The following is a 13546-nucleotide window of genomic DNA, read 5'->3' as shown; positions in this document are numbered from 1 at the left end:
CCAATGTGACTGCCCAAATGTGAGCTGAACAAGGACGACACCAAGGAACATGCCAGAGTGAATGGAGAAAAGTTCACAAGGCCTCGACCTTAAACAAAGAACTACAGGCAACCAAATAAAACTGGGAGTAGATGTGGTATTCCCCAGAGAAGAGTACAATTGGTTGTCCAGAGCCAAAAAGTCAGCCCTGAAAACATATATGCAAGTAACATTATACAGACCAAGCAGGTTATATTTAGGAATATATGTGTGTATACATATATGCATGCAATAACAGTTAATGATAAAAAAGGCCATGAATTTGAAGGAGAGCAGAGAGGTAGATTGGAAGGTCTGGAGGGAGGAAAAGGAACAAACAAATGCTGTAATTATAATCTCAACCCTCCCCCAACTTCAAAGTGCTCAAAAAGCAAATTAATTTTTATTTAAAAAAATTTAATTAACAACATCTGCTAATTAGTGCTAAATTATAATTTTCCTTGGTTATGATAAAAGACAAATTAGATATGAAACTTTAGACTGACAAATATAGGATAGATGATAGAATATTTTCTTTAATTTTGCCAAATACAAATAGACTAGATATTGTAACTGTAATTCTTGCTTGATAACTGTCCTATTATATGTAATTTTACTATGTTAAAGTTAAAACCTTCCTTTGATTAGACAGAAAAGGGGAAGTACTGTGAGATGTCTTTCTGTATGTTGTGAATATGTTGCTCTGATTGGTTGAAAAATAAAGCTGCATTGGCCTGTGGCAAGGTGGGAAATCTAAGCAGATATACGGAGAGAAGACAGGAGAGGAGGGGGACGCCGGCCACCACTGAAGGAGAGGCAAGGTGCCAGCAGACCAGCAGCACCACGGAACATGCAGCACAACATAGATTAATAGGAATGGGTTAATTTAAGATGAAATAGCTAGCTAGCAAGAAGCCTGCCATAGGCCATACAGTTTGTAAATAATATTAAGCTCTGAGTAATTATTTTATAAGCGGCTGCAGGACTGCGGTCTGGGTAAAACCGTGGAGCCAGGCAGGACCGGAGAAAACTTCCGGCTACAAATTAGGTTTTTTAATTTGTTTTGTTTGTTAAATCAACAGCAAGTTGTATCATTTTAAGATGATTGAAGATGGCAGATTGTGGAAAGTTCTAGGTTTTGTGGGTAAAGAACAAACATAGTTAATAAATACCTAAACAATAAAAACAGTTTGCGGTATTTACTAATTTCTTCAAATAGCAAGGATAACTACAAACACTTTCTGGGCACTAGTTCATATATGGCCTAACATGTTACTGAACCAGTCATGGGAAAAAAAGAAAAGTAGGACATCTGTTTTTTCTGAGCTTGACTGGTTTCATACTCTGGAAGGGAAGACAGGATTTGGGACCAATGATGTTAGGAATGAGGATAGAACGCCAAGGGAGAGCCACAGGAAAACCTGTAATAGGAGAGTGAACACAGGAAGAAGAGCTTCCAAAGCCAAAAAAACAGAGATTACAAATGGAGGATAAGGTGGGGAAACAGCAGGATACGAAACTGTGATAAAGAGGCCTAACAGCTGTGTGTGTGTGTGTGTTTTAAAAAAAAACATACTATTTCAATAAGGTACTGTCCAAATGAACATTAATCAACACTGGTAGTAATGTACTATTGCTTTACCATTTCTCCTGATTTCTTTCTTTTTAATTCTATTTTTGAAATCTGAGTTTTAGAGCTGTAATGTTTGGAAGTATTTTTATTATTAGGCTATAATTCCTCAGTACTAAGATATACATCTCTCTCACTTTTGTATCTTCAATAGCAATATACTTAAAGCTCACAGTGCATTCACTGAATTTATTGCATTATTGCTACTTTCTGTGACCCATGGACCAGTAGCTTTGGGCCAACCATAAGTTTGTTAGTGTTAGGTCCAATGGAAGCTCCACACCCCCAAACACTGGTGCCCATTCCCCTCTACCAAAGGAGCCATTTCCTTCTCACTGTCAGGAGGGATAAATGGCTATCTGCGGTGCCTATTGGCATACCAAAGCATATGCTAGCCTCCAGGCTCCCTCAGTGTCCTAGCTTTTCTCCCTTACCCTAATCTGTTCTAGCTCAGAAGCCCCGCCCTCCAGCTTCTCGTTCTTGTAACTTGGCTATTTCAGCTATGCTCTCTCTCTTCCTCCTCTTCCTCTCTTTGTCCCTCTCTTGCCCCTCTCTCTTGGTTGTTTCTTTCTCTTCCTCTCCCCCTACTCCCTCCTCTATGACTAAGACCTGTCTGCTGGCCATGTTTAGTCTACTACTTTCTCTCCCTGCTCTGGACTCTTCCAGAAGCCTCTGGCTGTCCTCTCCCTCATAGCTACAATAAAAACCTCCTCCTCAGCCATACCTAGAGGCAGTCATGTCCTCACTTTACACAGTTAGAAAGATGAAGTCTTAGCCCACTCCAGCTGATTCATTAAGACCAGGTAGCTTATATCCATATACAACACCTGTTTCCTGGGACTGACTAAACAGTCTCCCTCAGTCATTAGCCCATCTGATACACTGCAGTCATTTTCTTTTTCTAAAATAATGACTTACTCTGTAACTTCTGCTGGTTAAAAAAAAAAAAAAGTTTCAAATTCAACTGATTTGGGCAACTCTACCTTGATTGAAAAGCCTTTTAAAACCCAACCTCAACTATTTGCCAAATTTATGTGTATTCTTTCTACCCCAATCTTTAGTTCTAATCAGTCTGGCCTATTATTGCAAACTTTATTTCCTATTTGGATTAACATATCATCTTTTCCTATCTAGATCCTACTAATCTTTCAAATTCTTTATAAAACTTGTTCTGACTACGTAAGCTTATAGTTGCTTCAGCTCGTCTGACATATTTTTATCACATCTTCAAAATCATAGCAAAGAGTTGGGTAAAATTAATCTCAAGAAATTTAGATTTCATTTCTGCCTCTGCACTAACTAGCACTAACTATAATGTCAGATAAATTCCTTAATATCTCTGGGTTTCAAAATTAGACTTTTTAAAGAAGAAAAAAACAAAACAAAACTCCAATGTATTGTATTCTATAAAGTGTGAGAAAAATATGGGAAATGTATTTTAATATAAACTTATTATTTGTAAATGAACATTCAAAAAATAAAGTTAACTCTCAGGTATTTGAAGTATTCCTCTTAAAATTCTTGCTAACTCACCATATTTTTTTAAACAAAAGGTACACAAAACAAAGGCCAACTTTATAGGCTGAAGAAATGGCTCCCCAGTTAAGAGCACTGGCTGCTCTTGCAGAGGACCCAGGTTTGGTTTCCAGCACCCACATGACAGCTCACAACTGCCTATTATTCCAGTCCTAGGGATCTGATGCCCTCTTTGGCCTCCACAGCAGTAGACATACATGCTGTACAGACATACATACAGGCTAAACACCCACACAGATATAAAATAAATAAATAAATGGCAAACTTTAGCTCAATTCAATTTAAACAGTTCTAACAACGTACTCTTCTTGTTTATATTGACTGTAAAAATCAAGATAAATAACAAGAACAAGAGCTGGAAAGTATAATTCATACAGAAAGTAAAAACCACACTCAAGCCTTTTTAAATGACAAGAATACAAGGATTATTTTTTACCCTTATCCACACAGCTTAGCACAGTTCTGTGCTTGAAAGCATTCCTGAGCTGTTTCTCACCCAGGGTTCCTCCCATGGCAACTTTTTCCTTGCTGAGATTCTTTTAGAGGCTTCTGTATAACAATATTTGCTTTCATTTGAAAAGGGAATGCATAGCAAAGAGAATAAAGAGGCAACCTACACGGAATATCAATAGCTGTACAGTAATGCACCTTGTTTCCCTTGCTAAATTCCCAGTGCAGATTTCCATTAGAATAGCAGTAAATTCTTTCCTCCCACATTCCACCTCTGAGTTCTAAACCATTCATTCTGGGCTTAATACAACACTCTAAGACTGAAAAGGTCTATATTAGCAACACTCACTTAAACAACAACCCTGTTCTCAGTTTTATGAAGGTATTGCTACCAAACAGAAGGACATACACTAGAAAGTGGCACATTTCTCTCCATTGCCTATACAGGTTTCATAGTTTGTTGTTCTGTTTGCTGTTTTCAATGGATGCTGTGAGGTTACATTTAAAATCAATACTACATTACCAAGAGATGTCTATGACACATTTAGTAAGGACTTTACACAAGTAAACATCAGTTTTAGGTCACAGGCCCTCTCGCTGTCCCCCACCTTGGTCCACCCTGCTCCCACAGCTCTCCAAGGCGGGCATTCTGCAGTGTCCTTGTCCTCTTCCCTCCTTGCAGCTGGAAACAAACTCAAGTTATAACTTGACTTTCAGAGCCTTGTGACTTCTGGCACGTAGGCTAGGTTACCTTGATATGGAGCTTTATTGTCCCACCCTGAAAATTCTCTTTGTTCTTAGACTCTGAAGGAATGACAGGTCTGTGTTCCTTGAGGGCCCTACCATGGCTGCCTGCATATGGCCTTGATGTTATCTTTCCTAATTGCTCTCCCACTTCAGGATCTCATCAACCAGGAGCCTGAAAGTCTCCTAACATTCCTTTTCCACAAACCTTCTTTTGAAAAAGTCATATCTATTAGAACACCAACATAACAGCCTTTTAAAGGTGTTTTGGCTTTTATAGTAAGATAATTTCAGTAATATAATATACCAAGTACCTAAGTACCTTAAAAAGAAAAAAGAAAATAAAAACCCAAGCCAAAAAACCCAAAGCTGGCTGCTGTGGCCCAGACATTTGGGAAGCTGAGGTAGTATGGGCATGCACACACACACACACACACACACACACACACACACACACACACACACACACGCATATACATACCCCATGAAAAAATATCACCAAACCAAAACACCACCAAAAAGTGCAACAATAAAAGTGAGGATAGGCTGGACGGTGGTGGCACACGCCTTTAATTCCAGCACTGGGAGGCAGAACCCAGCGGATCTCTGTGAGTTCAAGGCCAGCCTGGGCTACAGAGCGAGATCCAGGACAGGCACCAAAACAACACAGAGAAACCCTGTCTCAAAAAAATCAAAACCAAAACAAACCAAACCAAAACAAAAAACAAAAGTGAGGATAGATAGAATTATGGGCCAGAGGAGTACAATTTAGGCCTAAGATGCTTAATAATAATTAAAATGCTCCTTTAACCTTTACACGTCTTCAAGAGTCCATTAATGCATTTGATGGCAGGGGCAGCACCACTCTTTAGAGGAAACTAAGACTGAATCTTCTGAGTCTGTCTCCTGGAGTTTTAGGTTTGCTCACTTTATCTTTGTGCTTTTTTGTTTGTTTGTTTGTTTGTTTTTCGAGACAGGGTTTCTCTGTGTAGCTTTGCGCCTTTCTTGGAACTCACTCTGTAGTCCAGGCTGGCCTCGAACTCACAGAGATCCACCTGGTTCTGCCTCCCGAGTGCTGGGATTAAAGGCGTGCGCCACTAACGCCAGATGAACACAAACAGTGAGGATTTTAAAAAGGAATGAAGTTTAAAGAGACACACACACAATTCAGGAAAGAAGAACTTTAAAAAGTTCCCCATATAAAGTCGATGTCTAGCCGGGCGGTGGTAGCGCACGCCTTTAATCCCAGCACTCGGGAGGCAGAGCCAGGCAGATCTCTGTGAGTTCGAGGCCGGCCTGGGCTACCAAGTGAGTTCCAGGAAAGGCGCAAAGCTACACAGAGAAACCCTGTCTCGAAAAACCAAAAGAAAATAAAAAAATAAAAAAAATAAAGTCGATGTCTAAGGTTTGGACTGTGCCTACCTTTCATCTAGGATGGGTTAACAGTATACCTACGAGGCAGAGCCAGGCGGATCTCTGAGTTCGAGGCCAGCCTGGGCTACCAACTGAGTTCCAGGAAAGGCGCAAAGCTACACAGAGAAACCCTGTCTCGAAAAACCAAAACCAAAACAAACAAACAAACAAACAAAAAACAAAAAACAAAAAACAAAAACCAGTATACCTACTAGAACATACCTTATAAAATGATAGCCTCTTCAAACGCACTCATCTTGAAGAAAGGATCAATGAATAATGAACTTTCTCCAGTGACAAGGTAGTGATAAGGGAGACAGTGATACAGGTGACAGATACATGGTATCCATCACTCTTGTGGGTCTAGTTTTATCTTCTCGAGATTAATGTCTAGTATTATTAAAGCAGTGACACTTCTAGAGAATAGGAATCCGTGCCTTGTGAAAAGGTCTAAGTAGCAGTGTTGTTTACTATTTAGTAGTGGGATGCTCAGAAAACAGAGACGTTTTTAAAAGATTATTTATTCATTCATTCATTCATTCATCCATTCATTCATTTATTTATTATGTATACAGTGTTCTGCATTCATTCATTCATTCATTCATTCATTTATTATGTATACAGTGTTCTGCCTGCATGCCAGAAGAGGGCACCAGATCTCATTACAGATGGTTGTGAGCCACCCTGTGGTTGCTGGGAATTGAACTCTGTCCTCTGAAAGAACAGCCAGTGCTCTTAACCACTGAGTCATCTCTGCAGCCTCACTTAAAAAAAAAAAAAAAAAAAAAAAAAAAAAAAAGATAAGACAAACCACTGGAAACTGAAAGAAACATTTGGAGAATTTACTGAAGATCTAAATTGATTTGGTAGGTAGGGCAATGTGTTCTTAAAGATGGGCAGGTTTAGTTAATGCACCTCCTTTGCAACTAAATAGGTGAAGCTGAAAGGAATTTGGGTCACACAAGGACACACAATTAATACACAAGCCCATGGAAAACAAGTGTGCTTAAATGTCAATCAGGTAAGACCAGTTTTGACAGTTTCTCTTAGGTTTCTCACCTCTATTCCCAATGTCTTTCTTGAAATAAAAGTGTGAAAAGCAATGACATCATCACTCTTATTTCTACTTGGTTAAAGCCAATTACATGGAAAAAACATATCTCAATTTACCACACCACATCAAAGTAAAATATTTCTCCTTTTATAATACCCATTCTAAGAAAATATTTATTCCTAAAGTTCCTATGTACCTCATATAATCCTTAGGCTATGGAAGAATGTGACCAATGAAAATCATGCTGTTCAACCTGTATATTTAGCATCAACTCCATCTACTCCAATAATCTAAATATTCATATTTCAGAATAATTACTCTTCAAAGAAAAATATACTTACTTGTCTCCCACAATTCCCAGGTTGATTGTGGGGTAACCATGTTCCTGAATTGTTGCTAGAAGTGTTGACCGATTGCTGTCTCGAATCTTTCCTGGTAAGAGGTCATCTTCAGGATTTAGCAGCTACAAAGCCAAAAAATCACCACTAATTATTTTCTTAGGTAATGTTGCCTATTCTAATGGAAGAAATTAGATGTGAATAAGCTAAGCATTTGGGCATCTATGATGGCATCTGGCATGTAGAAGTTATATGCTCAAACTTTGAATAAATATTTTAAGTAAAGGAGAATGTTAGCTGAACAGTGGGCAAATTTCATACTAGCTTTGGCTATAATTCGGCAATAATGTCAAGGAGAAACTGGGCTTCCCTAGAAACTGATTATTATAAAACTATCTTTGGTCTGGCAATACTACCTTCCAATTCATCTTAAAATATTTTTTATGTGTATGGGTATTTTGCCTGAATGTATGTCTATGCACCATACATGTTCTTGGTGCCCACTGAGGCCCGAAGAAAGCATTGGATTCCCTGGAACTGGACTTACAGGTGTTTGTGAAGTGCTGAATGAGTGCTGGGAGTCAAACCTGAGTCTTAGCCATTGAGCCATCTCTCCAACCCTCTCCCAATTTATCTGACAATGAGAATATCTGAGATTCTCAAGTCTGAAGAGAACAACCATTTGATTTTTCTCTTTCAAGCTTTCTGGCATGTTTTCTGAAGTGGAATCAACAGTATTAAAAAAAAAAAACTTCTTTGAAAGGAACAGTTATTTTTTTGCCTGAGACACAAACTTAAACAAGGAATACTTTGCTATACCCATCCACAATTCCACTTCTCTGAGTTAATATCTACCAATGGTGTCTATGAAGAAAACTTACTTTATGTTAAGATGTTTCAATAAGGAGTCAGCTTATTCAGTACAGTAAAACACCTTTGGATTCAGATTAAATGTAAATTACTCAAATTCTTTACTTTAATTTTCTCATTTATAAAATGACTTCATTACAGCTACCCTGTAATGTACTTGTCAGAATTTAAGTAACAGTTTATGCACATAAATGTGATTTATTGTTATTGATTATATATCATTAATATCAATATATTACCAATACTATATTACATTACTATATAGTGTTATTAATAACATTAATGCATTATATTATGTTATTAATGATTCAATAAATGTGACTTTCTTTCCTAATGTAAGAGTGTCTACATTTCCTTTGGTTCTCATATTGTTACTCCTAGGGGGTAGTTCACACCATATTTGTTTACAGTGTGAACACAGACTCTTAGAACTGCGAAATACTCAAGAAAAGGAGCCCTTAACCCACTACACACACACTGAAGATTACATGTAAGTTACATTTTCAGAGCCAGCAAGATGGCTCTCAGTGGGTAAAGATACTTGTCCAAAGTTTGATAGCCTTAGTTTGACCCTTGGAACTCATGTACATGCACAGAAGAGAAATAACTATACAGAGTTGTACTTTTACCTTCCCAAATACACCATGGCATGCATGTGCCTCAACCCTCCCCAATAATAATAAATAAAGTGAAAACAAGAGAGAGTGATACTTCAGTTTCAGAAACATTATAAAGTTAAAATGAGTGTTTTCTTTTTAAGGTGCTGAGGATCATACTCAGGGCCCCCTGTGCCACAGTACTGAGCTGCAACCTCACACCCAAAGCACCACTTGGTAGCAGGCTGAGCAGGAGGCAGACAGCAAGCCTATCATCTCAGATACTTTGTCTGGTAATATGAGAACACCCAGGGCAATAACCACAGTTGCCATTTAATCTTCTTTCTGATTCATTAGTGACTTATGCACCCAGAGTTTTGGCTTTATGTTAAAAAGTAGTGGCTTTGAAATGATCTCCTTACAAAGAGGCTGCAAATAAACTCTCTGCCATGTCACCTGGAAGTCTTCTCTTAAACAATGTACTAATTTACCTTTATCATATGCCATAGGACACTGTAACCCACATCTAAACTTAGTCACTGCCAGTGACTGGAAAACTGCTACTGCAGTGCTGATACAGAGAATTATCTGATCACAACCAGCCAAAGTATTGCACTCATAATTCTACAGAGGACATGACCAGCAGCTCTTTAACTCTGTTAGTTAGACAAGTTGCTTTAAAAAGAAAACTGCACGTTTATATTATTATTATTGGTGTTATGGTAATTTTTTGCCTCTGTTATATATATTTTTGAAAACAGTTCTAGAAATAAGAGACTAGTTAGAGATAACTAGAGAACCAGTAGTTTGTAAAATTGACATAATGAAATAATAGTTGGTTAAAGGAGGGGGTAGATTTACAGTTCATTTAAAGTATTTTTAAAGAAGCATATAGAATTAAATGGAAATCTAAATATATGAGAATAAACCCACAATTTTCCTCTTTACAACATAGTTCCATTTTCTGTTATATTTCCAGCCATGTCAGGAATGGTGCCTAAAACTTATTACAATTAAAATACAAAAGAGGAAAAAATACAAAGTAAAACAAAATCTATTTTACCATCTCTTTCCTTTCTACCACTTAAATTCCCGTTTCTTATTTTTGATATCATCAATGGTGCTACTACTAACTTAGCTTTTCAATACTCAATTTTTTTTAAAGATTTATTATGTATACAATATGCCTGTATGCCAGAAGAGGGCACCAGACCTCATTACAGATGGTTGTGAGCCACCCTGTGGTTGCTGGGAATTGAACTTAGGACCTCTGGAAGAACAGCCAGTGCTCTTAACCTCTGAGCCATCTCTCCAGCCTGATACTCAATTTTTGGATGTTGATTTTTCCCTTTGTAGTCTACTCTCTTACCAAAGACCTCAATGATTAAAACATTTTTTCCTTTCTTTTTTTGTATTTTGAGACATAGTCTCATTATGCAGTCCAGCCGGGAACTCGCTATGTGGACCAGGCTGGACCTGCTGCTGTCTCTCGAGTGCTGGGATGTGTGCCACCATATCTGGCTCCATTCTATTTCATCTTATTTTCATCAGTCTGCTACCAGCGTCTCCACAATTTCATATCAACAGCCCAAGTCTCCAGTTCTAGGCATTCAGTATATTCTATCTGAGTTTTTGTAAAGCCTTACAAGTGGGTGTCTTGCTAATAAACTTTCCTTCTGAGTAATGAAGCAGAAACATGAACTTGAAATGCTGTACTATTGCCTGTGTAATAGTTAAACTGTACCAAACCACAGTGTGTAACTCAAACTATTATAAGTGATTCTTTCTTTCTTTCTTTTTCTTTCTTTCTCTCTCTCTCTCTCTCTTTCTTCTTTCTTTCTTTCTTTCAGACTCATTCATTTATCTGATATATGTGAGTGCTCCTCTTCATGTTTGCCTTTATTCTGGATGAGGGCATCAAGTCTGACTAGAGATGGTTTGAGCCACATGTGGTTGCTGGGAACTAAACACAGGTCCCCTGGAAGAACAGCCAACTCTTAAGAGCTGAGCCATCTCTCCAGCCCCATGACAGTTTTTTTTTTGTTTTTTTGTTTTTTTTTTGAGACAGGGTTTCTCTGTGTAGCTTTGCACCTTTCCTGGATCTCGCTCTGTAGACCAACCAGGCTGGCCTCGAACTCACAAAGATCCACCTGCCTCTGCCTCCCAAGTGCTGGGATTAAAGGTGTGCGCCACCACCGCCTGGCGAAGTGACAGTTTTAATACAAACATTTAGATCTCTGTACTCTGACATAGGATCATGGGCACACTGATTTAATTGTAGCCCCAAGTGGGCTAAAAGGTGAGAAAGATTGTTGCAGCAAGTCACCTGCTTTACAAATTCTTACCAGTCTCTTCTTGTTACTGTCCTCACTAACAGCTCCTTGAAAACCAACCAATAACCAACTCCAGTCCTCAAAATCATGTATGTACACTGTTGTAGCTGCTTCCTTTTGAGATACTGCTGAGATTTTGTAGTACAATAGAAAAGTATGTCATCTCAAAATATGCTATTTTGGTATACAGCTGATTTTTGATCTGAAGGCAACTATGAAGCACCAAGTACAAGAGCTCTTTTAAGCCAGGTGTGGTGGTACATACCTGTATTCCAGTGCTTGGGAGCTGGAGGCAGGATGATTAGGAGTTCAAAGTCATCCTCAGTCACACAGAGATTAGCTATATGAGACCTTGTCATGTAGCTAGCTATGTCAGCCAACAATATAGTTAATACGCCCACCCCCAAACACACACAAATGAATAAGTAAATGCAATACATTAAAAGAAAGGATTTAGGTAAGAAGTCTTGTCACTGAGGTGCTCTTATTGGTTATGCTGCACTTCTCTCAATTTTTAGTCTCTTTGCTCAGGGGATACAGTGGTTTAAATGCTGAATGTCTCCTCACAGCTTCATAGACATTTGGTCCATAGTTGGTAGTGCTGTCTGGGGCATCAGTGGAACCTTTTCAGAGGTTCAGTCTTGCTTGAGGAAATAAATCATTGGGGGCCACCTTTTATAGACAGCCCCACTTTCTATCTTCTTTCTGTTTCCAGTGGGTGGATGGAAATGTGCTGAGCCAGCTTCTTGTTCCTGGGGACTGTTGGCGAGCCTTTCCTGCCATTACAGACTCTAGCCCTCTAGAACTGTATGCTAAAACAAACCCTTTCTTTCTCAAATTCCATTTGGTCACAGTATTTTATCACAGCAATAGAAAAGTAACTAGTACAGAGGATTTCTCTGTGATGATAAGTTCACTTACTTTGAATTATGATATTTATTGGTTGAGTTCCCAAATTTAGTTATTTTCTTTGTCATACAATAAGGTTCTTGGGGCATTTTGGTTATTTGATCCGACATGTACTATTTTTTTCCCTAGGTGCAGAGCTGCTAGGGCATATATTTGATACTAATAGGCATCTTATCTACCAATTGGTTACATTTATGTCTCTAAGATATTTTTTATTAGTCTATAAGTCATGTATTTTATTTGATAACTGGACTGGAGGGAAATTTCTTCTTTATCCATTCTGACTGTTTATTTTTAGGGTCCAATGCTGAGAGTTCACTTTTATGTTTAGATGAATTCATGCATTCACCAAATGATGAATGACCTGTTGATGTAACTCCAGCGTGTTTGGTCTTGTATTTATCTTTATAAAAGGCATTTTTTTTTTTTTTTATCAAGGACAAATGCAGTACTTGGAGTACTTTAAACATGACTATAATATTCACACAAAAATACTTTAAGAACAAAAGGGGAAATATAATTTTAGATATTCAATGATTAGCATTTTTATTGTTATGTAAAGATTCAAAAGGAAATCTTGAAAGAAAAGTAAAAGTTCTTTTGTTAAATCCTCATGAAGAGACTCTCCGTCTTAATTTGTCTAAATGACAAATTGACTGAGTTTACCATAAGAGTCCTCCCTCTCTTTCTATTAAATCTTCAGAGATTTAATACTATGGCCTTAATGATTTCATCATGTGCCTCACACTCACTTTCTCAAACACTGCAATGGCTTTGCCTGCATCTAAGACTTGTGTGTAAGAGGAAGGCTATAACTTTTTGCAGTGGTCAGTAACTATTTTCATCTGCCTTGCAAGCAGCAGCTCTTTTATACACCTTCACTTTTCTTTCACCATTTTCTAGAAAAATTATTACTTGCTCAAACTCTAATTTGATGATCTATGCATACCCTAGAATATCACATCCAGATCAAAAGATTTCTCCCCCACCCTCACCACACGCAGAGTCAGATTATAATGGAATTTATTTTTATTGAAATAGCTTTTACTTATTGCTCTGAAAAAAATGTAAAGTTAAGGTAACTCTTAGCTACTTGTTTATAAGATAAGACAAGACAATAAAGAGGAACATTTATAGCTTGTAAGCACAATTTAAGGAGTTTAAAAAATTGGTTTATGGTCTAGGGAGATAGCTAGTTAGTAAAGTGCCTGAGTTTGGATCCCTAGCACCCACGTTAAACAAACAGACAAACAAACGTGTCCCCTCAGCAAAAGCTTATAATCCCAGTGCTGGTTGAGCTCTAGCTTCAGTAAGAGAATAAAACACTTTTCTTTCTTTCTTTTTCTTTCTTTCTTTCTTTCTTTCTTTCTTTCTTTCTTTCTTTCTTTCTTTCTTTTTTAGTGGGAGAGAGGAAGGGAAAGGGAGAGAATGAGAAGTTGGGTGGGCAGGAAGGCAGGAGGGATCCAGGAGGAGTTGAGTGAGGGTAAAGAATATAATCAAAATACACTGTACAAAAAAAAAACCACTTTTGGCAATATGAATGTGAGTAGCCAGGGCCAAAACTTTAATTCCAGCACTTGGAGGGCAGGCAGAGCTCTGTGAGTTCGAGGCCAGCCTTGGTCTGCATAGTGAGTTCCAGGCCATCTAGAGCTACA

The 13546-nt window shown here is 38.0% G+C and overlaps 1 protein-coding gene across 2 annotated transcripts in view; it reads right to left on the bottom strand.

The window, feature by feature from the left end:
- The window catches only part of Gphn (gephyrin), a 409924-nt gene that overhangs the window by 39657 nt on the left and 356721 nt on the right, over positions 1-13546 (bottom strand). For both annotated transcript variants that reach the window (XM_059278956.1, XM_059278958.1), the window contains exon 17: positions 7187-7308. In XM_059278956.1, coding sequence (XP_059134939.1) covers positions 7187-7308 — 122 coding nt within the window. The remainder of the gene's footprint in view (positions 1-7186; positions 7309-13546) is intronic.

This window comes from Peromyscus eremicus, chromosome 14, assembly GCF_949786415.1.
Source record: "Peromyscus eremicus chromosome 14, PerEre_H2_v1, whole genome shotgun sequence".
Classification (NCBI taxonomy): Eukaryota; Metazoa; Chordata; class Mammalia; order Rodentia; family Cricetidae; genus Peromyscus; species Peromyscus eremicus.
Note: the sequence above shows the minus strand (reverse complement) of the source record. Positions and strands in the feature narration are given on the sequence as shown.